Source organism: Chiloscyllium punctatum, chromosome 6, assembly GCF_047496795.1.
Source record: "Chiloscyllium punctatum isolate Juve2018m chromosome 6, sChiPun1.3, whole genome shotgun sequence".
NCBI lineage: Eukaryota > Metazoa > Chordata > Chondrichthyes > Orectolobiformes > Hemiscylliidae > Chiloscyllium > Chiloscyllium punctatum.
In genome coordinates this window covers 50,623,231-50,651,151 of record NC_092744.1, presented here as the reverse complement: position 1 = coordinate 50,651,151, position 27,921 = coordinate 50,623,231, and the positions used below count along the sequence as shown (strand labels likewise).

The following is a 27,921-nucleotide window of genomic DNA, read 5'->3' as shown; positions in this document are numbered from 1 at the left end:
GCACCATTAAAACTAATGGGGCCAGAATCATGTTATAGCCAATATGGGTAAGGAAAGTTCACATTCTACAAATAACAATCTAAATTCTTCAATCACAGTAAAGCGTTGAAGAAACACATGTTCTAGCAGAACCATCTGTACGTGTCTTCAAACTTTTATATCTTCTGCCTGATAATGAAAGACCATATAACTGGATGGCAGGGGTCTTTGATTATGTTGGTTGCTTTCCGAAGTTAGTGAGAAGTACAGACAGAATCAATGGTTGGAAGGCTATTTTGGACTGGGTTGTGTTCATGACCCTTTGTAGTTTCTTGCAATCTTGGGAAGAGTAGTTGCCATACCACACTATGATGCATCCAGATATGATGCTTTCTGTGATGCATCTATAAAAAAAAAGACTCCCAGTGGACACGCGGAATTTCCTTAACAACATTTCTACTTGCTCAGGAGGTTATGCTTTGTTGACCATTTCATCGACAAGGGTGGACCAGGAAGATTTGTTGGTGACCATAAACCCAGAAACTTTACACTCTTGACCATCCCCACCTTAACACCATTGATGCAGACAGAGCTGTGCCCTCCTCTCCTCTTCCTGAAGGCAATGACCAGCTCCTACATTTTGCTAACCTTGATGGAGAGGTTGTTGTCTTCACACCATGCTGCTGAGTATTCAGTCTCTTTCCTGTATTCTGTCATGTCATTGTTTGAGATCCTACTTACAATGGCATTGTCAGCAAACTTGTAAATGCAGTTGGAGCAACATTTAGTCACACAGTTATGATATAAGGAGCACAGTAGGGAGCTGAGAATGCTGCTTTGCAGGAACCACTGTTTGGAATTATGGTGTTGAAAGCAGAATTGTAGTTGATAAATAGGAGCCTGATGAACGTATCCTTATTATTCAGGTGTTCCGAGGGATGAGTATAGGGCCAGGGAGATGGTGTCTGCTGTGGACGTGATGTGCTAGTAGGTGAATTGCAAAGGATCAAGGCAATTTGGTGTACTGGAGTTAACATGAGACTTTTAGGCAGTAGGTTGATAATAGAAATCCTATTGAAGTAAAGCCAGGTGGTCTCTGTTGAAAGGTTTCAATGTCTGATCAGTCAAATGGGTTTCCTGAGTCTGAGGAGGGGGCCCAGTCCAATAAGTAAGTGTTTTCACAGCACTGCTGTTGGACCACAATGAGCAAGACTGTTTCCTCCATTTCCATTAAGCTGATGTATACAGAATTGCTGATAATCTCGGTGTCTCTCTCTCTCTCTCTCTCTCTCTTTCTCACGAACACACTTTACAATCTTTGATTACTCCTGTGATTCACCATTGCATTGTCAGTAAAATCATAACTCACCTTCCTTTGGCCTCCCCTCTAATCTCTACCCAACCATTCCTTCCCCTGTCACCCAACCTCACCTCCATTCATTTTCCAGTATGTCTAGAGATTGGAGAGGAGGCAATGGCCTACTGGTATTATCTCTAGACTAATAATCCAGAAACTCACCTAATGTGCTGGGTTCATTTTCTGGCATGGTAGATGATGGAATTTGAAAACAATAAAGAATTTGGAATTAAGGGTCTAATGATGACCATGAAACTATTGTCAATTGTTGGAAAAACCCATTTGGTTCACTAATGCTTTTAGGGAAGGAAACTGCCACCCTTACCTGGTTTGGCCTACATGTGACTCCAGACCCAATGTGGTTGACTCTTAGCTGCCCTCTGGGCAATTAGGGATGAGCAATAAATGCTGGCCTAGCCAGAGATACCCACATCCCATGAGTGAATTAAAAAAAAATCTTTCACACCACTTGTGATTATTCCTCACTCACTCAATCATGTTATATCTAGTGATCTTGTGCCATAGTGGTAGCATTCCTATCTCTGAGCCAGGGTCCTGAGTTCAGGTCCCACCTGCTTCAGTGGTGTGTAATGACATCACTAAATAGGTTGATGAGAAGAATTTAAACGGTTCTACATTTGAAGTTAAAATTCTCCCACTCAGACCTTATTTAGCTTCTGTCCGGGTCAGAAGCCTGTTCAATGCTTTGAGTGTTTTTCTTTAAAAGCTTTGAAATAGACATATAAATTTCTCAATCTTTTATCAATCATTTAGCTATGTGATCATGAATTGATAACTTTACAAGTTTATGTTATACATAGGATTATAATATTCAAATTGCCAAATTTTGACATTTTTGTAGATATGGATGCAAAATGTTAAGTGAAAAATGTAATAGAGAAATAACATGAAGCCTGAAATGAATTGAGATGTTGCTATTGACATCGGTGACAATTTTATATTAAGGTTAAATATATTCACAGTTGCATTGGCATATATTTTAAACTGAGTATAATTCTAATTATAAGCATATACAATTTAATATATTAGAAATTGTCTGTCTTATAAGATATTAAACCATTGCTAAAAGAATTCAAAAGGTTGAAACTGTTAGTCTTGCATTCATCAGAACTAGGACACAAGAAGTAGTCTTGAGGAAAAGGGAACATCATTTTATCCAGAATGAAAAGAGGATCCTGATTGGTAATTGATATAAAGATTCAGCAAGAACAGTTAACTGTCTTAATTCTTAGACTAGGCACATAAGTTCTGATTGATTCATGCTATTGCCTATGGATATAGCAGAGAATTGACTGACTCTGTAACTTCTTTCTTCAAGTCTGTTGTTCATGTTCTAATTCTGATTAGGACATGACGAAAAGCTGCAACTTCTTTTGTCCATTTTGCAATATTTAAGTTCTACAGCATCAAAATATTTAAAATAATAAATGATTTCAATGGTTTGATAATGCATTGTAAGTAGTGCTGTGAGCCACTGTACCACCTTTTCATGTCTGTCAAATAACTGAATCCAATGTGTGTGAAAGTTGGCTTGGATGTGAGCACAGTTTGGACAGTATTGCTTTTGCTGCCAGTTTTAGACCCTTCTAGGTGTTCAAAATTGAAAATTTAGCAGGGTTTACAATCAGTAGTAGATGTAATGCTACCACTACGTGTCCCTGGCTATCCCAAATTTCAGTTTACTCTTATCAACTCTAACTGCAATATTTGACATTGACCAGAGAGTGGCAATATAGCAGTTTATTTATTGGAGTGCAGATATCTTGCTAAATATTTTAAGGTATTCCCATTGTATTCATTTCATTAGTGCCCAGAGAACTTCTGTCTTTGTTTTCATCACTATTCCTATTTTCGGCATTTAATTCCATTGGTATATTGGCTCCATTCCAGTGCTTGTTCTACTTTCCAGCTTATTCATTTTTGCAGCCGTGCTAGTTGACTACTAGCCTACTTGGCAGCACGATGGCTCAGTGATTAGCACTGCTGCCTCACTGCTGCCAAGGTCCCACGTTCAATTCCACCCTCCGGCAGCTGTATGTGTGGAGTTTGCACATTCTCCCCCTGTCTGTATGGGTTTCCCCAGTTTCCTCCCACAGTCCAAAGATGTGCAGATAGGTGGATTGGCCATACTAAATTGTCCATAGTGTCCAGGCTAGGTGGTTCAGACATGGGAAATTCAGGGTTATAGGCATAGGGTAGTGGGGTGGGTCAGGGTAAAATGCTGTTCAGAAGGTCAGTGTGACTTGATAGGCCAAATGGCCTGCTTCTACACTGTAGAGATTCTTTGATTCGAGCACAGGTGCCACCTCCTGCTTTGCTCACTACATTCAGCTTCTGTTTTGTTAATATGGTCTATTTATTTAAGTGCCTCTCTGGACTTCCAGTAATGTAATTCTCTCCTGTCACCCACTTGTGGGAACCTATTAGCACAAAGAAAGCAATAGTTGGTGGAGTGGCTTCGTTGGGCCAAACGGCCTTGCTTCCACTCCTTTGTCTTATGGGGTCTTAATACTTCAACAAGTATTCTCTCAATTGCCTTCAAAGGGTAGCCAAGGTTGTTCAATAAATGCAGCTTTGTTGGTATTTCCTCATTGTGAAAATAATAATAAAATTAATTGTAGATATATATAGTTTTTAAATTGTAATTATGAATTTATGTAATAACAATATAGCAATTTTTGTCATTGGCTGTCATTAGTATCTTCTGAAAAAAATCCCTGATTAATGTGTTGGAACAAATTTTATTGTCGCACTAAGTTCACTCTCTCTCTGTTTCAGTCCAGGAGTATTTGGATTTTAAATGCCTAACAATGGTTAGAATCATGGGTTTTTTAATACTATAGTTTAATATAAATATTATGGAAAATGTGGTACATAATTTAACTTAATTTTTTTCTTTCCCTTTTTTAACAATTGAATCTTGTTTGGTAGTTCATGATTAAGAAATTCTGCTGAATTATAGCTCAAAACCTCAATTTATGTTTATTTTTGTTTCTTCAAGCTGTGGCTTAAATGTTGTGGTTTGCAAAAGTCATCTATTTTCTTTTCCTGGCAGACAAATAAAACCATTGATAAAATTACAGAGGAGAAGAATAAATTTGAGAAACAACTGACTGAAAAGCAGGTGCAGTAATAATACATTCCTTGGTTATCAATATTGCATATCTTCAAATACATCATCTTTGCTGTCACTTTTGGGAACAAAGAATACTGCTGATGACTGTAGTGCTAAGATTTTGTGTGAAACTAGAGGACATTATAGTAAAAATACTCTGTAACACTTCACACTGGTCATCAACTGGAGCATGTAAATGCATCAGTTTATTTATCTTCATTTAGAAACTAACTTATCACAAAATCCCTACAGTGTGGAAACAGGGCCTTTGGCCCAACAAGTCCACACTGACCCTCTGAAGAGTAACCCACCCCATTATCATATATTTACCCCTGACTAATGCACCTAACTTACGTATCCCTGAACACTATGGGCAATTTAGCACAGCCAGTTCACCTAACCTGCACATCTTTGGATTGTGGGAGGAAAGCGGAGCACCCAGAGGAAACCCATGCAGACACGAGGAGAATGTGCAAACTCCACACAGACCGTCGCCTGAGGCTGGAATCAAACCCAGGTCCCTGGTGCTGTGAGGCAGCAGTACTAACCACTGAACCACTGTGCCACCCACTTTTCTTGTTCCCACTTTTCTCCATTATGCTTTGATACCTTTGGCCTCAGGAGCTATATTCAACTCCTTCTTGAAATCATACAATGTTTAGACATCAACTGCTTTCTGTTTTAATGGATTCCACAGGTTCATTACTCTCAGGGTGAAAAAAAATTCTCCTTCTCCTACATGGTTTACCCTTTATTCTTAGCCCTGGTTCTAGCCTCACTTGATATTGGGAACTTCCTTCCTGTAACTATTCTGTCTAGTCCTGTTATCTGGGATCAGAACAATTGGATAACTAATAGAGATTGAATGTTTTCTGGATCAAATATTTTGGGAGATAATCAGCCACAGCCAAATAGAATTCAGAATCTTAAGTGGGTGGTCACCAGGAAAAGTAAGAACAAAGCCAATGAAGAAATGCTGATCACCAATGAGGATGACAACATCTTGAAGGCATGTTACCCCAGGCCTGGCACCATAACGTGAAGAACCACATCAGGGATACATCTGCATGATTTCACAGGGCTACCGACAATGACAAAAATTAATGCCATATTTGACCAGACTACTATGACTATCCACTTCAGTTGTTAAGGTGAGTTGAACACCGAAGACTTCTACATTTGTCAAAGTAGTTGGGTTCCATATGTATAGGAGTCAATGACAGTACCTATGTGACAATCAGGCTGTCTTCATATGATCTTAGAGCATTGATCAATTTGCTGTGATCTTATTCCATCAATGGTATGTGACCACCACAACATTTTCATGTATATCTCTGCAAATTATCCTGGAACATGATTGAAGGAAAGAACATCCCAATGGTACAACTCTCTCTTTTCCCAGAGTATTGGTACTAGTGTCCATGAATTGAAATCCATTACTACCACAGTCTTTGGGCCAGGCATTGAACGGTCTCATCCTTTTTACCCAAAGCCAGTTTGCTCGTAGCTGACTGAATAATCCAGAGAAAAAGGAAAATAAAGGGAAAAACTTATGGAATGTGTTATCCTCAGAATAGATGAGACCGAGAACTGTCTCCTGGCACCAGAGAAGCCATGTGCCAAGTGAATCTCATGGGAGCAGAACTACCTGTCTGTTCCCTTGACTGTTGAATTGTCATAAACTACTGCATTCCTACTCTATGATGTATTCTCTATGTGTTTCTTCTCTGTATGTACCAGGTTTCAGATAACATGCCCTCAAAATTTTGTGACTCTTGTTTGTGATCAGGATTTCTTCATTGACTTTCTTCATATTTTTCCTGGAGACCCCCCACTTATGATTCTGAACTCCATTTGACTGTGGGTGACAACCTCCCGAAACATTTGATCCAGAAACATTCATCCAGCCTATGTCCATCAATGAATCCAGTAGCCACTCAAGCTCAGAACCTTCAGCATGGGTCCAAGCAGCTGTTGTCAGAAGTATTGCTATTATTGTAAAGAGATTTTGAAGATTTAAGTTCAGTTAAAAGATTAAGTTCTGCCTTTAAGAGTTGAGATAATTATTTTAAAATATTAACATCTACCTTAGTAATGATAATAAAACATTAATTATTTTTATGCAGCTTGAGTTGAGTGCATTGACTGCTGCCTTGGAGAAACAGGAGAAAGAAAAAGAACAGCTTTTAAAGCAATTAGCAGCTCTAGAACATCAGCAGGTGGGCAATAAAATCCTCAGAAACAATCCTAACACTCAAACAGGTTTAGGGAATGGAACTGTTTTGTGTTATCGTCATTATTATTAAAATGTCAATATTGTTCTCTGTTTATTTTTCTCCCATGTTATTAAGATGGAAGAAAAACTGATACCATGGTTCATATATACAGCAGGGTGTAGTTGTACAGTCTGGAAACCTGGAAAAAAGCGCTTCCTTTGTATCCTACCAAATTTAACTGTTGAATTTGATAGAGTTTTTTTTGTCTGTTTCTCTTACAAGGTCATTCATTTGAAGAGGTTAACTGGCTGTTAAAGGAGTCTATCTTTAGTATCAAACCACAGGCTGTAGAAAGGATGAAGGGAGGAATCAGAAGGGACTGGGGAGGAGATTATAGGCTTGGATGGAGATCAAGGATGGTGGGATTTTTGGAGATTTGATTCATATCAAGAGTTAGGGTTTTATGGTGGCCAGGCTGGTTTGAAGAGATAGAAAGAGCTGAATTGAAAATTAGGCTACTTCAGTGAAGGGGAAGATCAGAAGAATACAGAAGAGATTGAAAGGATCACTATTGGTAAGCAATTATTTAGAGAGGAAATGCAGAGAAGGCAGAGGAGGTATGAGTGATCAGAAAAAAAGAACTTCAAAAGCTTAAAAAATTAGAAATTTTGGCTTGGTGTGTGATGGTAGGTAGACCCTGGATGAGGGAAGACAGGTTAATTCTGTGAGGCAGGCAATCTCCAGCTCACATTTTCTTCAGCTATTATGAATTATTCAGCTATTTGAGAACCACAACCAGACAGTGTAAAATTTAAAATGGAGCCAAACTGTGAGATGCGTAAATATATTTAAAAGACTACCTAGCAGATAATATGTTGCCTGCTGCTGCTTCCTGCCTCAACTACGAGAAGTGATAAATCGTGAGGTCTGTTGCATTAAATTTGAAATTTTTAAACTGTTTACATCTCACGTGACAAAAACTTATCCATTTTTGACAATTAATTTTTTCCTCTGTAACCTCATAGATTTTTCACCCAGTTCTCAGATGGAAAATCATGTGGATCAGATTTTACTTTTCTTTGAATTGGAAAGCAAAATTGGATTAAATTTGAAATGAGTGGTCAATCTGCAACTATCAGCTTCTCAGCAGATTTGTTAAGTCTGAATGATCCCTTATGAGCTAGAAAGTCAAAACAGAGGACAGCTCAATGGAGAGAAGTTTAACAACTTAATTTTCCTTTATGTCTGTGATCAGTACACAGCAGATTACACCGAATGTATTTCACTTGGGTATATAATTATAATAATGTTAATATGATGTCTGAATGTTTAAAGTCATAACAATCACTTTTTTAAAAAATAGAGTTGTTCTTTTCCTTCCCAGCATGCACAGGAGCAGATCGAGCATGCCCTTGCTGAAATAACAGAGAGTAAAAACACGTTGGCTTATGACAAGGGAAGGCTACAGGTATTTCAAGTTACTAATACCAAATTTTCAATTTGTTATAGAAATTGCTAATAAAAATGGTATTACCAGTCAGTGGAATTTAGCAGATAGTGAAGGATACATTTTTATCTTTACAGCCTGAGAGATATTTGACACAGTGGATCAGCTATTGTTAGTTGATTTAATCTGACTTTTATTCACTTAAAACCAATGGAATGAAAATTAAATTAATTCTACAATGGTGGGCAAACTCCTTCTTTTCATCAACAAAACCGCTGCTATATATTTTGTCAAAAGAGAGCACATGAATTTGTAAAGTTGACTATTTGATGATTTTTTTGCAAAACAGTTTTATGAGCAACCATTTTTCTTGAAATGACTTCGATCTTTTCAGGAGCCAGTTATTTTAAAAACCTGTCATTATATCACACACATATAATGCAGTTCTATCAGACATAGTTCAGCTGATAGCACTCTCACCTCTTAATCAGAAGGTTGAAGATTCAAATCCCACTGCAGACATAATCTGGGCTAACAGTCCTGTGTGTAGGTGGTATGGGGATGCTACATTGTTGTAGTGTCATGTTTCAGTTGAGATAATAACCTAGACTTCTCTGCTATATTGGATGGACTTTAAAAAATCATGTGACAGTGGTGTGAAAGCAAAAGATTGAGTTATCCCCAGTATCTGAACTGATATTTATTCCTTATCAGAAAAAAAAACATAGACTATTCTGATAGTCATCTGATCTGAACTTACTGTGTGCAAATTGTTTGGCATGTTTTCAGTTTCTTAGTTTAGTGCTATATAGCACTGCTTCAACACTTTACTAGCTGTGAATTATGTAACCACCAGTTGTGTAACCTACCACTCTGGGTAGCCCAAATAGAGCACAAGAGGTTGTGAAGTGTCTACCAGGCAACTTTTATTATGACAGAAAAAGTGGGGATTTAATCAGTATTAAATCAAATGAAATTCTGCATCAGTAAACCGGTTGCTGTCTTAATATGAAATGATCTTTGTTGAGAACGAACCTGGCCAAGGGACCGAGATCATATTTTATATGGATCTAGCTCTGTTCAGAGAGATGGGCTAGCTTTGAGAAAAGCCTTTGGCTACAGATTTTTACACTTGCAACTTCTTATTTCTTGATTGTAGCTTTCTTTCCTAATTGTTCCCTCACTGTTGTTTCACCTTCTTAGGAAACCTGTGGGTTTCCTTCTTAGTAATTTTAAAGGAGCCAGAGGTGCATTTGTCTGCTCCAGGGTTTCACTTTCCTACTGATACTGAACCGGATCTGTGACCAGAGCTTGACCCCATCGCCAGCAAAATGCTTTCTTTATTCTGGCCAAGAGCATCCTCTTGTTGAAGCACGTCACAACCTTTTATCATTCATAGATCAGGTGAAGACTGAGAACACCAAGGGTAACTGGCAGTGACCGTCATTGTCACACACTTGTGCATGTGCAATTAGCCATCTGCGCTTGCTCAGACAGTGCTAGCCATCTTTGTCAACTATCTTGCCATTCATAGCAAACACACTTACTAAGCTTCTGTAATTTGGTGACCTAGCACTGAGTATTTCATAGACTGTCTCTGAAAAATCAGTTTGTGTATTTCACAGATGTATCATTTTAAATACTATTGGCTAATGTCTTTTGCTTTGAAAAGATTTTCAAAAATTCCAACACATGATATGAATTAATATTTTCAATAAGATATTTTTATAAGTGTTGTCGTTGTACTGGATGAATTGATATAGAACTTCAGGCGAACAGGTAACAGTTATTAACATTTTACACACATTTGAAGAGGAAGCCTTAACACTGAACTTTAAAGCTCACTGCTGGGTTACAGAACTCATTTAAGCATTATATAGATTACAGCATGATATTGCAATTCCCACACTTCAGTATCTATGTATCCAATATAATCTTTGTTTCTCACAGTCTTCACAGGCATTAAGTATTCTTCCTATGGTAGTTTGGCATCTAGCTACTGACCTTGGCAGTCTGAATACCTTGTTTGTTATTCATTTTTCTCTACATCTGTTGTCTGTGCTCCCCCGCCCCCGCCATGCTTTGCTAACTTTGTTTATTACTGACTATATGGCTGAAGCTTAACTCACAACTCTTTTAAGAAGTTCATAGTTTGATTGACAGCTTGAAGATATTGTCAAGGGACTCACTGACTTTGTGAGCTTATTAATAGAGGTTTGTTTTTTGTTGTGGTTCTGTTCGCCGAACAGGGAATTTGTGTTGCAGACTTTTTGTCCCCTGTCTAGGTGACATCCTCAGTGCTTGGGAGCCTCCTGTGAAGCGCTTCTGTGATGTTTCCTCCGGCATTTATAGTGATTTTTCTCTGCCACTTCCGGTTGTCAGTTCCAACTGTCTGCTGCAGTGGCCGGTATATTGGGTCCAGGTCGATGTGCTTATTGATTGAATCTATGGATGAGTGCCATGCCTCTAGGAATTCCCTGGCTGTTCTCTGTTTGGCTTGTCCTATAGTAGTAGTGTTGTCCCAGTCGAACTCATGTTGCTTGTCATTTGCGTGTGTGGCTACTAAGGATAGCTGGTCATGTCGTTTCATGGCTAGTTGGTGTTCATGGACGCGGATCGTTAGCTGTCTTCCTGTTTGTCGTATGTAGTGTTTTGTGCAGTCCTTGCATGAGATTTTGTACACTACATTGGTTTTGCTCATGCTGGATATTGGGTCCTTCGTCCTGGTGAGCTGTTGTCTGAGAGTGGCTGTTGGTTTGTGTGCTGTTATGAGTCCTAGTGGTCGCAGTAGTCTGGCTGTCAGTTCAGAAATGCTCTTGCTGTATGGTAGTGTGGCTAGTCCTTTGGGTTGCGGCATGTCCTCGTTCCATTGTCTTTCCCTTAGGCATCTGTTGATGAAATTGCGGGGGTATCCGTTTTTGGCGAATACATTGTAGAGGTGTTCTTCTTCCTCTTTTTTGCAGTTCTGGTGTACTGCAGTGTGTTGTGGCCCTTTTGATAAGGGATTAAAAATGAAGGGAATGAAAAAAAATTAATGGGCTTTAATGAATGCATTTTTAAATAAAATTTCTGAACTGACATTGATTTGGCACGTAGGCTATAAGTGGCCATGAAAATGATTGAGGATACATTTAAGCATTAAGTTGGCATGGAGCTGGCATGTGAGTGGCTGGAGGAGTGAGGGATAAGGCCTAGTTGACCTAATGTTCAATTAAAAAAAACTGGGAAAAAGGCCCTGTGAACCAAGACTGCCCTTTTAAATACCCTACCTTGGCACTGGAGACCTATTGAGGCAGCCTGTGTTGTGCCTCTCAAGGCCTCTGATCCACATTCAAAGGAATTTCTACTGAGGTGGGTGTGGACAAGGTGGAAAATGTGTTGACCTGCATACTCCTTGGACTTGAAAATTTAGGTCCGGGTTACAAACAGACTGGCCTAACTTTAAACTTGCCAGAGAAAGAGATCATATCTATAGCTGAAGAATAGCATTTGGAGTGGGAGTTGAAAACAGTGGCTTCATTTTTCTCAGTATTGAATGCCAGATAAGTTGTCTGATAGCAAAAATGGAGGAAGGAAGAGAGATGGTTATAAAGTAGAAGTGAGTGTTGTTAGTGTACTTGTGAAAACTAATGCTGTGCCTTTGGCTGATGTCATACTTCTGTAGGTTTACTAAGAGTTATTGATTGTGTAACTAATAAACCAGTTCATTGCAATGTATTGCCACACAGCTGTCAAGCAATAACCAACTTCAACTGGAGAGAATCTAACTACCTCTCTTTAACATGCATCAAAATTACCATCACTTAATTCCTTGTCATCAACATCTTTTTGGTTACCGTTGACCAAAGATTTGACTGGACCAGCCATACAATCATTCTGACTACAAGAACAGCTCAGAGGTTGAGAACCCTGCAGTAACTCACCTCCTGACTCTGCATTGCCTGGAAGCATTATTCAAGAGTGTGGTGGAATACTCTCCACTTGACTAACCAGTCTGTTGAGTTTAATTTCAAAATCATTCAAGTAGTTCAACCTCATCTAGGACCAAACCTTAAGCATTTACTCCAAATGGGTGCAGTGGCAGTAGTGTATTCTATATACAAAATTTAATGCAGCAAACCACAGGGTCTCTTTTGAAACCATATTCAAAATCTGCACCCTCTGCCACCAAGAAGGACAAGGAGAACAGGCATTTGGGAGTACATTCGTGTTTAGATCACATTGTGATTAAAGATGTTACTTCCTTTGTTTAAATAAAAATGGTGAATACAAAAGGTTGGCTGTATTATATGTGAATGAGAAGAAGTAATTTTGTTACTGATCATTTGTATTAGAGAATGAGATGTATAATATGAAAATAATTCTAGTTAATTTTCATTTGTAAAGTTCTGATCAGTTTGTTTAGATGTGCTATGGCATAACTTCATGGTTAGTAAATCCTGAGATGGGACTTGAACCTAGACCTCCTGATCTAGAGTTAGAGGCAGTGACACAATGCAACAAGCCACTCGAGGAGAATTGTTTGTAACTTCAAAAAACGTTTTAAAAGGGAATCTGTTAATAAAGCAAATAGTTAAGCAGATGATTGGATTAATTGATTAATGGGCTGACTGATTCGATATAAAGAGGGAATAGACCTGGGTTTTTGATGCAGTAATAGTGTCCCTGTCTCTGAGTTGTTAGGCCCATATGCAAGTCCCACCTGTTCCTGTGGTGTGTTATAATACTTAGGTTGTTATGCTGCATTGGTCAAATTCAAGCCCGATTTGCTCCAGATGTGTATAATAACATGTCTGAATAAGTTGATTAGAAAAAGTCTAATGAACATTTGCCTTGGTGGTGCAATGCTTGTTGTTACTTACTTAACTGGGTGATTTGGTGGTGGGCTTTCCAAAATAAAAGGAACTCGTGTGACTGGTGTGTGGAAGGAGTTAGAAGAGTCTTCGATTGGCTTGGAGCCAGATTGGCAATGATTATCTGAAAAACACCCTTCAAACCAAGCACAGCATCCTGACTTGGAATTAATTTGCTGTTCCTTCACTGTTGCGAGATCGAAAAAACCTAGAAGTCCCTTCCTCACAGTGCTGTGATTGTCCCTATGCCAGATGGGCTATAATGCTTCAAGAAAGCAACTCATCACCATTTTCTCAAGGACAGTTAGAGATGGCCACAAATACTGGCCTTGTCACTGATGTTCACATTCCATGAAAAAGTAACAGTGAGAATATTCTGCATCATTATTCCAAATGGTATTTTTGTGACTGCTTAAGTTTCAATGCTATGTGAACAGATCATTATCATTGCCATTTCTGTTGTTTGTAGGCCAGAGTGGAGAAATTACAAGAAGAATTGCAGTGCATGTCTGATGTCAATTCTACAAATGTTCAGTTACGGAAATTTAACACAGTTCTAGAAACCAAATATACTCAGGTAATGCACATTGAAACATTTATGAGATAAGATTTAAAATTTTACTAGCTTACACTGAACATCACCTTGTACATGGCAGCCAGTGTGCAGTGTGAACTTGTGTTGGAAGTATACAGAATAGACAGAGATCATGGCTTTAGTCAGTATCTCACGCTGATTTGATGTTCTCCCATTTTGTACCTTACCACGCTGGTTAGATATTTTTAATGAACCTGATCACATCTCCAGAGCAGGTGAGACTTGAACCCCTGCCTTCTGGCTCAGAGGTAAGGACATTAAACCTATGCCACAAGAGGTATTTTAATCACCCTGTTCAGAGAGTCATAAAGCACAGCAATAGACTCTTCGGTTCAACTCATCCATGCCAACCAGCTGTCTTACATTTATCTGTTTAGGATTTGCCAGCATTTGTTCCATATCCTTCTAAACCATTTCTATTCAGGTACCCATCCAGATATCTTGAATATTGTAATTGTGCCCACCTCCACCATACCTCTGGCAACTCATTCTACATATGCACTACCTACCCTCTTCTTGAAAAAAAAATCCCTCGGGTCCCTTTTAAATCTTTTCCCTTACCTTAAACCTATGCCCTCTAGTTTTGGAATACCTTACCTGGGGAAAAAAACTTTGGCTACTGACCCAATCTATGTCCCTCATGATTATATAAACCTCTAGAAGGTCACCCTCAGCCTTTGATGCTCAAAGGTTAAAAATCTCCAGCCTATTCAGCCTCTCCCTTTGACTCAAAAACTCCAAACCGGGCAACATCATTATAAATTTTTTCTGAACCCTTTCAAGTTTAACAACATCTTTTCTATAGTGGAGAGTCCAGAATTGATAGAATCATAGAGTTATACAACACATCCATGTTGTTATGACACACCTCTGGAGCAGGTGGGATTTGAGCCTAGGCCTCCTGGCTCAGGGATAGGGACATTACTACTGTGCCCTTCTGTTAATTTGTTCTTTTTTTTTCATTTCTTTTTTTCTATACAGAAGTGCTATTATACATAACTAAATGTTTGTTTTTGTCTCCTCCATCATCAAGTCACCTATGTCTTTTTTTCCATCTATTAACCACCACCAGTAAATGACCAAGTCAATAGTTTACGTGCAAAGTTCGCTGAGGGCAATGCAGACTATCAAAGCTTAGGGGGAAGGGGTTAACTCAAAATGGAATTGGACAGGATCCCATTCTAGTTAAAACAAATATATCTTAAACACATTCAGCTGTAAATGTGTTTTAAAGACACAAAAGAATCCTCTATCAGTGCTAGTTAAAAGGTCATCAATAACTTGAATATTGGTGTAATATTACTTCCTACTGGATGTATTTGAGATTATGGAGATATAGGCTGCTTGAGGACCTGTTATGTATTTACATCTGCAGGGCATGATCAGAATGGTCTGTCTGTGAGTGCATTATTTGCTATGAGTTCCCATAACTCCAACCTCAGATCCCCACTGGATCAGGTTCCCCCACTTGATCATCTCTATGTGACAAATTGAGGCACACATTCATCTGATAATATTTAAGTTGCTAACTCTATCCCATAATAATAGGAACTCTCTTGTGTACATGCCCATCCAACAGTAGCAACACAGTAAGGTGGAACATAAACGAAAAAATATTGACAACTTTCAGAAAGGTCTGGCAATAATCACAGGATATTTTAGTCTACATTTTAATGGGGAAAGTCAGATGTGCACAGGTAGCCTAGGTTTGAAGTTCAGAGAATGGTTTTGGGATAGTCGCTTAGAATAACACATTCTGGAGTCAAGCTGAGAACAGGCTGTACTACACCTGGAATTCTACAACCAGATCCAATTAATTAATTATCTCATTGTGACTATGCCCTTAGGTAGCAGTGACTTAAATTGTGATTGAATTTTCATTAAGTTTGAGGGAGAGAGGAGTGGTTCAGAGACTAATTTTATAGGTTTAAATAAAGGCAGTTTTGAGGGCAAGAAAGCAGAGCTGGCTGAAGTGAATTGGAAAATTGCTGAAAGGGTAGGTTAACAGAAGTGCAGCAGGAGACATGCAAGGGGGTAGTTCAAAATATCCAATAGATATATTCCAACAAGCAAGTAAATTTCCAAGAGGCAGACCCATCATTTGTAACTAACTAGAAAAATTAAAGATAGTATCACATCAAAAGAAAAAGCATATAATTGTGCAAGATAGGTGGGGACTGGTGTGAAGATTGGAGAAAATAGAAAAACAAGCAAAAAATGACCAAAAGAGACAATACATTCCAGCATAGAAAAAGCTAGACAGAAATATAAACCAGAGCATAAGATTTTTCATAAATATTTAAGGACAAAAAGAGTTAAAAAGTGAGCATTGATCTTAGAGAAAATGGTACTGGAGAATTAATAATGGAAAATAAGGAAATAGCTGATGAATTAACCAGATACTTTGAATCAGTCTTTACTATTAGTAACATCCCAGAAGCTGTGATAAATCAGGAAATGGATGGGAGATAGGAACTTGGGAAAATTACAATCACTAAAGAGGTGGAATTAAATAAATTGTTGAGCTGCAGGCTTATTAGTACCTGGGTCCTGATGAACTTCGTCTTGGGATTTTAAAAGGTGTGGATAGTGAGATAGTTAATGCATTAGTTTCAGTTTTCCAAATTTTTCTGGTTTTTCAGAACATTTGATAAGATTGGAAAATAGTGTATGTAGCTCCTTTATTCAAAAAATTGAGAGGAAACAGAAAGCAGGCCATTTAGGTTAACATCTGTCATGGGGAAGCTAATATTTAAGACATTAAAGTAGGAGACATGGATAAGTTCAAGTTAATCAGGCAGAGTCAAGATGATTTCGTGAAAGGGAAATCATTTTTGACCAATATGCTGAGGAACTGGTGGATTTACTTTATGTGGGTAACTAAATGAGGTGTCACATCAAGGGTTATTGCTGGAATTAACAGGTCATGGTGTAGAGGTAGTTTATCAGCTTGGATAGAAGGTTTTCAGACTAACAGAAAACAAACTGTAGGCATAAGTGAGTCTTTTTCATATTGGCAAGATGTAACATGTTCCACATGAATTGGAGCTGATACTTGAATGCTTTACAATTTATATAACCTACCTCGATAAGGCCTGGAAGGTATGGTTGTCAAATTTGCTAACTACACAAATTTAGGTAGGTAAGATTCCCTACAGTGTGGAAACAGGCCCTTCGGTCCAACAAATCCACACCAATCCTCTGAAACGTAACCCACCCAGACCCATTTCCCTCTGTCTAATGCACTTAACACTATGGGCAATCCAGCATGCCCAATTCACTTGACCTGCACATCTTTGGGTGTGGGAGGAAACCAGAGCACCCAGAGGAAACCCACACAGACACTGGGAGATTGTCTGTGTGGAGTTTGCACAGGTGACAGAGGCTGAAATTGAACCTGGGTCCCTGGCGCTGTGAGGCAGCAGTGCTAACCACTGTGCCACCCCTAATAGGAATATAAATTTCATGAGGCTACAAAAATTTAGATTACATGAGTGGTTAAAGATGTGGTAAATGTTGTTAACATATGAAAATGTGAAATTGTTCATGTTAGCAGAAGGAATTAAAAAGCATATTATCTAAAATGACTAGAGATTGCAGAGTTCTAAGGTGTAGTGAGATCTGGGCGTCCCTATGCATGATTCAAAAAAATTATTATGCAAGTATTAGGCTAGTTAATAGAATGTCATTATTTCTTGCAAGGGGAATTGAATGCAAAGTAGGGAGGTTATGTTTTAGTTGTACAGCACACTGGAGAGACCGTACACAATTTTAATTGCTTTATTTAAGGAAGGATTTAAATGTGGTGAATGCACTTCAGAGAAGGCTTACAAAACAAATACCTGGAGTGAGGGCGAGGGCCCTTCTGAGGAAATGTTGGATGGGCTAGGCAGGTATCTGCTGGAGTTTAGAAAAATAAGAGGTGACTTGCTTGAAAAATATTAGACCCTGAGGTAGATGCAAAAAAGGTGTTTTATGTGGGTAATCCATGATGGAGGATGGGAAAAATTTCTGGCTGTAACAGCTGATCCTTTTTTTGAGGTATTTTAGGTACTGGAGGTGATTTCCTTGAATTCCAGGAGCAGCAATTACTGTTTTATATGCTGTTGCATTGTTTTGGAACTTTTGGAAAAAAAATGTCAAAACAACAGCAGTTTTAAAAGGGAGAAGAACAGATAAAGAAAGCACATGGTGAGGTCAGTGCAGGAGAGGGAGAAAAAAAGAAACTGACACCAGAGTGAACCAGCACAGCCTTTGCTGTTTGAATTCATGTATTGCTGGATATCAAAGTGCGTCTGGTAAAATTAACAATGAAATTCACAACTGATCTTGGAGGAACTGTTTGGGCGAGGTTCATGGGACAGAATCAGATAAGTTAATTGTTTTAAGTGGTCTACAGAAAGTCTGCAGTAGTGAGTAGAGTGGGTTCTTTCTTGATTATATGTTTTTTGAGATATGTCTCTTGATTAAACTTAAAATATAAGCCTTAACTATTAATCTAACCTGGGGCAGTGTTTTGTAGAGGAATAAGATGGTATTTTCTGGGTCTGTAGATTATGAAGGAGCAAAAATGGCCTTCAGTAGAGTGAAATGCGCTTCTTGTCAGATGTGGGAATTTAAAGAGAGCTTAAGGGTTACTGTGGATTATATCTGCCATAAATGTTTTTGGTTGCGAATCTTATTAGATCAAATGGATTGGTTGGAGAGACAGTTAGAAGCAATGAGGAATTTGCAACAGCAACAGTATGTGATGGATGGCAATTATAGGAAGTTGGGGGGGGAAGTCTCAGATACAGTCACATAGGTGGAAAGGTAAGAGAGGTAGGCACCTAGTGCAGGTGTGTTCTATGGCCATACCCATTTCAAACAAGAATGCCGTTTTGAAAATGTAGGGGGTGATGGATTCTCAGGGGAACGTAGCACAAACAGCCAAGTTTCTGTAATTGAGACTGGCTCTAAAGCAATGAGGGGTATGTAGGGTTCCAAGAGATCAATTGTGTTAGGAGATTCTCTAGTCTGAGGTACAGACAGACGTTTCTGTGGCCAGCAGTGAAAAAGCAGAATGGTGTGTTGCTTCCATGGTGCCAGGATCAAGGATGTCTCGGAGAGGGTGCAGAATGTTCTCACGGGGGAGAGGGGCCAGCAAGAGGTCATTGTCCACATTGGAACCAATGACATAGGAAGGGAAAAGATTGAGATTCTGAAGGGAGATTACAGAGAGTTAGGCAGGAATTTAAAAAGGAGGTCCTCAACAATAGTAATATCTGGATTACTCCCAGTGCTACGAGCTAGTGAGGGCAGGAATAGGAGGATAGAGCAGATGAATGCATGGCTGAGGAGCTACAGTATGGGAGAAGAATTCACATTTTTGGATCATTGGAATCTCTTTTGGAGCATAAGCGACCTGTACAAGAAGGATGGATTGCACCAAAATTGGAAAGGGACTAATATACTGGTAGGGAGATTTGCTAGAGCTGCTCGGGAGGGTTTAAACTAGTAAGGTGGGGGGGTGGGGGGTGGAAGGGTGGGGGGGTGGAATGGGGGGAAGGGGGGGTGGGGTGGGGTGGAGGGACCCAGGGAGATAGTGAGGAAAGAGATCGAACTGAGACTGGTAGTTGAGAACAGAAGCAAGTCAAACAGTCAGGGCAGGCAGGGACAAATAGGACTAATAAATTAAAACTGCATTTATTTCAATGCAAGGGGCCTAACAGGGAAGGCAGATGAACTGAGGGCATGGTTAGGAACATGGGATTGGGATATCATAGCAATTACAGAAACATGGTTCAGGGATGGGCAGGACTGGCAGCTTAATGTTCCAGGATACAAATGCTACAGGAAGGATAGAAAGGGAGGCAAGAGAGGAGGGGGATTGGTGTTCTTGATAAGGGATAGCATTACAGCTGTGCTGAGGGAGGATATTCCTGGAAATACATCCAAAAAGTTATTTGGGTGGAACTGAGAAATAAGAAAAGGATGATCACCTTATTGGGATTGTATTATAGACCCCCTAATAGTCAGAGGGAAATTGAGAAACAAACTTGTAAGGAGATCTCAGCTATCTGTAAGAATAATAGGGTAATTATGGTAGGGGATTTTAACTTTCCAAACATCAACTGGGACTGCCATTGTGTTAAAGGTTTAGATGGAGAGGAATTTCAGTGTACAAGACAATTTTCTGATTCAGTACCTACTAGACAGAATGCAAAACTTGACATCCTCTTGGGAAATAAGGCAGGGCAGGTGACTGAGGTGTCAGTGGGGGAGCATTTTGTGGCCAGTGACCATAATTCCATTGGATTTAAAATAGATTAGATTACTTACAGTGTGGAAACAGGCCCTTCGGCCCAACATGTCCACACCACCCCGCCGAAGCGCAACCCACCCATACCCCTACCCCTTACCTAACACTACGGGCAATTTAGCATGGCCAATTCACCTGATCTGCACATCTTTTGGAGTGTGGGAGGAAACCAGAGCACCCGGAGGAAACCCACACAGACACGGGGAGAATGTGCAAACTCCACACAGAGAGTCGCCTGAGGTGGGAATTGAACCCGGGGTCTCTGGCGCTGTGAGGCAGCAGTGCTAACCACTGTGCCACCGTGCCGCCCACAATAGTAATAGAAAAGGATAGACCAGATCTAAAAGTTAAAGTTCTAAATTGGAGAAAGGCTAATTTTGACAGTAATAGGGAAGGACTTTCAAAAGCTGATTGAGGACAGATGTTCACAGGTAAAATTGGATGCCTTCAGGAATGAGATAACGAGAATCCAGAGAAAGTATATTCCTGTCAGGGTGAAAGGAAAGGCTGGTAGGTATAGGGAATGCTGGATGACTAAAGAAATTGAGGATTTGGTTAAGAAAAAGAAGGAAACATATGTAAGGTATAGGCAGGATAGATCGAATGAATCCTTAGTAGAGTATAAAGGAAGTAGGAGTATACTTAAGAAGGGAAATCAGGAGGGCAAAAAGGGGACATGAGATAGCTTTGGCAAATAGAAATAAGGAGAATCCAAAGGGTTTTTATAAATATATTAAGGACAAAAGGGTAACTAGGGACAGAATTGGCTCCTTCAAAGATCAGCAACGTGGCCTTTGTGAGGAGCTGCAGAAAATGGGGGAGATACTAAGCGAGTATTTTGCATCAGTATTTACGATGGAAAAGGATATAGAAGATATAGACTGTAGGGAAATAGATGTTGACATCTTGCAAAATGTCCAGATTACAGAGGAGGAAGTGCTGGATGTCTGGAAACTCATAAATGTGGATAAATCCCCAGGACCTGATCAGGTGTACCTTAGAATTCTGTGGGAAGCTAGAGAAGTGATTGCTGGGCCTCTTGCTGAGATATTTGTATCATCAATAGTCATAGCTGAGGTGCAGGAAGACTGAAGGTTGGTTGTGCCACTGTTTAAGAAGGGCGGTATAGACAAGCCAGGGAGCTATAGACCAGTGAGCCTGACCTCGGTGGTGGGCAAGCTGTTGGAGGGAATCCTAAGAGACAGGATGTACATGTATTTGGAAAGGCAAGGACTGATCAGGGATAGTCAACATGGCTTTGTGCGTGAGAAATCATGTCTCACAAACTTGATTGAGTTTTTTGAAGAAGTAACAAAGAGGATTGATGAGAGCAGAGTGGTAGATGTGATCTATATGGACTTCAGTAAGGCGTTCGACAAGGTTCCCATGGGAGACTGGTGAGGAAGGTTAGATCTCACGGAATAAAGGGAGAACTAGCCATTTGGATACAGAACTGGTTCAAAGGTAGAAGACAGAGGGTTGTGGTGGAGGGTTGTTTTTCAAACTGGAGGCCTGTGACCAATGGAGTGCCATAAGGATCGGTGCAGGGTCCACTACTTTTTGTCATTTACAAAAATGATATGGATGTGAGCATAAGAGGTACAGTTAGTAAGTTTGCAGATGACACCAAAATTGGAGGTAGTGGACAGCGAAGAAGGTTACCACAGATTATGACAGGATCTTGACCAGATGGGCCAATGGGCTGAGAAATGGCAGATGGAGTTTAATTCAGATAAATGCGAGGTGCTGCATTTTGGGAAAGAAATCTTAGCAGGACTTAGACACTTAATGGTAAGGATTCTGGATTAGTGGTGCTGGAAGAGCACAGCAGTTCAGGCAGCATCCAAGTAGCTTCGAAATCGATGTTTCGGGCAAAAGCCCTTCATCAGGAATAAAGGCTGACAGCCTGAAGTGTGGAGAGATAAGCTATAGGAGGGTGGGGGTGGGGAGAAAGTAGCATAGAGTACAATAGGTGAGTGGGGGAGGGGATGAAGGTGATAGGTCAAGGAGGAGAGGGTGGAGTGGATGGGTGGAAAAGAGGATAGGCAAGTCGGACAAGTCCGGACAAGTCATGGGGACAGTTACTGAGCTGGAAGTTTAGAACTAGGGTGAGGTGGGGGACGGGGAAATGAGGAAACTGTTGAAGTCCACATTGATGCCCTGGGGTTGAAGTGTTCCGAGGCGGAAGATGAGGCGTTCTTCCTCCAGGCGTCTGGTGGTGAGGGAGCGGCGGTGAAGGAGGCCCAGGACCTCCATGTCCTCGGCAGAGTGGGAGGGGGAGTTGAAATGTTGGGCCACGGGGTGGTGTGGTTGATTGGTGCGGGTGTCCCGGACATGTTCCCTAAAACGCTCTGCTAGGAGGCGCCCAGTCTCCCCAATGTAGAGGAGACCGCATCGGGAGCAACGGATACAATAAATGATATTTGTGGATGTGCAAGTAAAACTTTGATGGATGTGGAGGGTCCAAGAGTGTTGCTCAACAAAGAGACCTTGTAGAGCAGGTTCATAGCTCCTTGAAAGTGGAGTCACAGGTAGATAGGATAGTGAAGAATGCGTTTGGTATGCTCTCGTTTATTGGTCAGAGTATTGAGTACAGGAGTTGGGGGGTCATGTTGCGGCTGTACAGGACATTGGTTAGGCCACTGTTGGAATATTGCGTGCAATTCTGGTCTCCTTCCTATCGGAAAGATGTTGTGAAATTTGAAAGGGTTCAGAAGAGATTTACAAGGATGTTGCCAGGGTTGGAGGATTTGAGCTATAGGGAGAGGTTGAACAGGCTGGGGCTGTTTTCCCTGGAGCGTCGGAGGCTGAGGGGTGACCTTGTAGAGGTTTACAAAATTATGAGGGACATGGATGGGGTAAATAGGCAAAGTCTTTTTCCTGAGGTTGGGGAGTCCAGAACTAGAGGGCATAGGTTTAGGGTGAGCGGGGAAAGACATAAAAGAGACCTATGGGGCAGCTTTTTTACGCAGAGGGTGGTACGTGTACGGAATGAGCTGCCAGAGGAAGTGGTGGAAGCTGGTATAATTGCAACACTTAAGAGACATTTGGATGGGTGTATGAATAGGAAAGGCTTGGAAGGATGGGGGCAAGGTGCTGGCAGGTGGGACTAGATTGGATTGGGATATCTGGTCGCCATGGACAGGTTGGACCGAAGAGTCTGTTTCCATGCTGTACATCTCTATGACTCTATTGGAAAATTTAGAACTAGGAGTCATTGTTTAAAAGTCAAGGGTTGCCCATTTAAAACCGAGATAAGGTAAATATTTTTCACTCAGAAAGGCCGTGAATGTTCGGGACTATTTTCCTGCAAAGGTGTCGGAAGCACAGTCCTTGACAATATTTAAGGCAGTCTTTGTTCGATTCTCATTAAGCAAGGGGGTGAAAATTTATCAGCACTTGACAGGAATGCCGATTTGAGGTTGCAATCAGAACAGCATTGATCTTATAATGGAACAGTCTCAAATGGCTGAATGGCCTACTCCTGCTCCTAATCCAGATGTTAATATATATGTATAGGTATGAGAATCAGACTATTAAAATTGACAGTTTATTGGATAAAGGTCAAATAAAAATGGGTTCCAAAACAGAATATTTAATAGGAGAGACCTGTTAGTGGAAAACCTTATTGTATTTTTCATCCCTTATTCCTGCGACCTTTATTAAAAGTTTTGTTCTTTTGGGGGGATGGATGGGCGAATTGCATATGAAGTTTTAGCCGAATTGACTTTTTTTGTCTCAGCACTTATTCCCATTAAAGATTTGCAAACGTGTCCTGGTTATAGAAACTGCAGTTTTCGTAGATTTTCCAAATACAGTAGCTTTGTCATTTTCCATCTCAAGTTTCATCTGTGCTTTCTTCATCGATGACTTAATAACAATGATATTTCATGAGATACATCTACCCTAATAGAATAATTGATTCCAGCTATTTTATGAGAAATGTTAACGCATTATCATTCCCAAACCCAAATCAAATTCCTTAATTTTGTTCCAATTCTTATTAACAATGGATTTTAGGTAGCATTTTAATCAGTCTGTTCCAGATACACTGTAGGTGTGCATCTTGTCCAAAACTGTACAATTGAAAGATTCAGCCACTAGGATACTCATCACTAGACTGAAACTTCTTGAGACTGCCATAATGCCCTCCCTTTGCTTCATATTCATTTTGTCTGTACTAACACTTCATCCATTTCATTACAAATTCAACACATATTCAGATACAAAGCCTTTAACTCTACCTTTGTGATATATTGTAATCCCTGGCCTTATCTGGTGGTGTATTTTTAGGTTTGTGTTCCTTATCTGTGCCTGCCATACTCTAGTTATCATGAATTGCATAAGTTGCATGGGTCACTGTACCCAAACTGTTCACTATGTTTTCTCTCCACAGATGCTGCCAGACCTGCAGAATTTTTCCAGCAATTTCTGTTTTGTTCATGAATTCCTACCTTTCTCTACTATCTCATTATTTCAATTGATTAACCACCTCCTTTTCTAAGGTCTAAATCCCCACTATTTAGTCTAAAACCAACTCTGCTGGCATGGTTGTACAATTTGCTAGAACATTGGTCCCAGCACAGTTCATGTGAAGCCTGCCCCAACATTACATCTCCCATTTTACCCAATACTTCTTCAGTGCACATATAACTGACCACATAACTGGATCCTCATTACAATCTGACCCCACTGTAAGGTATACCCTTCTAGCCCCACTTTCACCAGTACAAAACTTGTTTACCATTTATCCTGTCCGTTACTGCCACTACATTCCTGTTTAGTCCACCCCCCTTGAAGACTTTCACACTGCCATGGTTGGTTTGCTAATTCAACTTATAGCCCCCACTCTCATCCATATGTGTTGCAAGATCCTCAAACCTATTAGAAAATTACAAGGTCTAAGGGTTTTCACTTCCTCTGCTGCTTTGTCTACTTCACTTGCAGTCAAATCTTCCTGAACCTGGCCACAGACCAAATCAAAAGACCTTAGACTCAGGGGTTTGACTAACTTTTTGAACAAAGTATCCAGGTAACGTTTCTCCTCCTTGATGTGTCACTGTCTGTAGTTCAGCTTCTAAATTATCATAAACATTTATTGCAAACATGATTGCTTTTGTCTGCCTGCTCCCACGTGCGATAGGTGCAATACATTATTTGCCCTGCCATATTTATTGCATTTAATTTAACTAAGTTAAGAAATAACCCAACAATAATCTATTGTTATATCAAGCAACTTAACTAGTTAAATTCTAAATTTATTATAACATTTGTATATTCCCATTATCAATTTAAAGTTTTCCTGTTTATAGAAAGGAATAAAACACAAGCTCACTGACTGCTCATCTATCTGCTCATTTAATTAATTTTCAGGCTCCAGCCCTCACATCCTGCTGCAGCTGCTGTCTGGCTGCTCTCTTGGCCCATTTCTTTTACATAATAGGTCAGAACAGCATCTCCTCCTACACTGCAACAAATTCTCTCACTCTCAAAATTGCCCACTCTCATTCTGTTTCAAGCTGAACTCAGTCATGAATCATTCCTTTTGTGCTTGCTAACTTTGTGTGCAAGATCATCTGTGTTTTCTTAATTGAAATTCTTCAGAGGTTAGTCAGCACTGCTGACAAGAAAAAAGAATTAGCGGCTGAAGTAAATCACTAGTCTCTCTCATTACAAGAATCTCAGGGAGTCCCTCTCCCACTGCAACTTCCAGGTCATTCCCTCTGCCCTGAAACTTTTCAAACATGTCGTGACCTATCACCTTCATCCCCTCCCCCACTCTCCTATTGTACTCTATGCTACTTTCTCCTCACCCACACCGTCCTCTAGCTTATCTCTCCACGCTTCAGGCTGTCAGCCTTTATTCCTGATGAAGGGCTTTTGCCCGAAACGTCGATTTCGCTGCTCCTTGGATGCTGCCTGAACTGCTGTGCTCCTCCAGCACCACTAATCCAGAATCTCTCATTGGGATCTTATTTATTCCTAAGACTGAAAGAAACAATTTTAAGAATGTAGTTAAATGTTAAATGAAAATTAGACTAAATGTTAGAAAGAGATTAGCCTTTAAAATTATTCCTTAAGATTCCACCATTCGCTGAGCTTTATACTTGGCACTCTTTGTCTTGTTGTACTTAGCGATGAGTTGCTGACTTTGGGCAACTCTTTTGGTGGGGTTTGGTTTCCCATCCACTGTCACTCCTCCATTAAAACCAGAAGGTGGCAGATTCAGGTCAGGATTCTGATTTTGCATATTTGAACTTTCGTTTTTTTTAATGGGTTAATATTCACCCCGCTGAATTGTTTGAATTAAAGAGTTTCTACATACCTTTGAATTAATAAACTAGAAGTGAATTGAGCATCATTGCAAAACTTGCATTTCATATGTTCCTTGTTGTCAGTATATATTGACTTCTCTTTTGACCAGGCTCAGTTGTTAATGAAACAAAAAGAGGAAGATTTTGCAATGGCAACTAAATCTCGTGATGAAGCCTTTCAAGAAATCCAAAAGTTAAGAAAATATATAGATGTGATGGAAGTAAGAGAAACACACAAGGTGAAAACACAAATAAAAATGCTTTTTTCTTTATATTGTAACTGTTAGTAAGGATAATTGATTTATGTACTTTAGTACTTTTATGGAACAACAGTATGGTCAGATAGTGGTTCAGATGGACTCCGTTCATTTTGGAAAGTAAACAGTGCTACTTCCATAAATATCAAATATATGAGAACAGAATCAGCATTAAGATTCATCGGTCAGATAGTATGTTGAAGACTTCTCAGTTGTAATAATAAGAATCTGCATGGAGCTACTCCCACTGTGTGGAAACGACTCTACTGAATTATCAGCTGAACAATTATTTTGCCACAGCACATGATGTTCACTGCCGTATTGCTGAAGAGATCAAATAATCATGTTTAGTTTTCAACAATATTATTTATTTATTCATAGTTTGATTCTGAAGAAACTTCAATGTCTAGGAAGTATATTATGAAAGCTCTGTTTTTTCATACCTGTTGGCTTGTTATTGAATTGTCAGTGCAGATGCATAAAAGAAAGACAAATAAGTTTTAGAAAAAAGTCTTAAATGTGAAGATTGGCGTTTAGCTGTGGAACTATCTAAGGTAGTATCCAAGACCCTACTATCAAGAACCTGCTTGTGCTTTATTGATTCACAACTCCATTCCTTAACTGATTTGAATGTTAACTTACTTTCCAGATTGTAAAACCTCAGGAAAGTTTAACAGATTCTAAGCAAGATAATAGTCAAATGACAGTGACTTTAGAAAATGTATTGGCATCACACATAAAACTCCAACAGACAGTGGAGAATCTACAAGTAGGACTTGGACAAAGAGAACCAGAGATAAGTTACTTGCAACGGGACAAGTAAGAAGATGCTATATTTATGATGTTTTTCAAAATATTGCATTTCTGAATTTGTAGTTTAAACCACAATCCTTATCATACGCAACAAAATCAGAGTGATTTGATTGCATTTTTTAACTGAAGAACCAAATTTATTAACGTGGCAATCACACTGTTTCAAGATGAAAATGGATTAGGATGCACTCAAAATTATATTGTCGACTATTACTGTTCTAATGTAGTATCTAGGTTCCTTTGACAGTGCCTTCAAACTCTACAGCCTCCGTCAGCTGGAAGGACAAAGTCACTACCACCTGCAAGTATCCCTTCAAGCTATACATTATTCATTCTTCTGTTATGATCCCAACTTTTGTTATTGTTGGGTAAGTTAGATCACAGACTGAAATCTGGCTTGATAGATCTTGTTTTGTTTGGTTTTATTGGGGTGATCTCTCATAATAGGCACACAATGTTGCACAGTTGGTCAGCACAATAAACCAAAAGTTTATTAAGCAAAGGAGATTAAAAAAACGAATAAACCCAACTATTTACTTAGAACACAATGATTTTGCATCACATGGTAATGATTCCTGTTAACACCCAAAAACACACCATTACAAATCCCCAAACATCCCAAGTACAATCTCCAAAAACACCCATGTACATTA

General features: G+C 39.6%; 1 protein-coding gene across 11 annotated transcripts in view; it reads left to right on the top strand.

The window, feature by feature from the left end:
• LOC140478941 (coiled-coil domain-containing protein 150-like) overlaps positions 1-27,921 on the top strand; it is a 126,522-nt gene that overhangs the window by 30,039 nt on the left and 68,562 nt on the right. For all 11 annotated transcript variants that reach the window (XR_011960899.1, XR_011960904.1, XR_011960903.1 and 8 more), the window contains 6 exons: positions 4,413-4,481; positions 6,599-6,691; positions 8,073-8,156; positions 13,458-13,565; positions 26,309-26,437; positions 27,105-27,274. Coding sequence is in view for 2 of the 11 variants with exons in the window: in XM_072572604.1 (XP_072428705.1) it covers positions 4,413-4,481; positions 6,599-6,691; positions 8,073-8,156; positions 13,458-13,565; positions 26,309-26,437; positions 27,105-27,274 (653 nt within the window). In the remaining 9 variants the exon portion in view is untranslated. The remainder of the gene's footprint in view (positions 1-4,412; positions 4,482-6,598; positions 6,692-8,072; positions 8,157-13,457; positions 13,566-26,308; positions 26,438-27,104; positions 27,275-27,921) is intronic.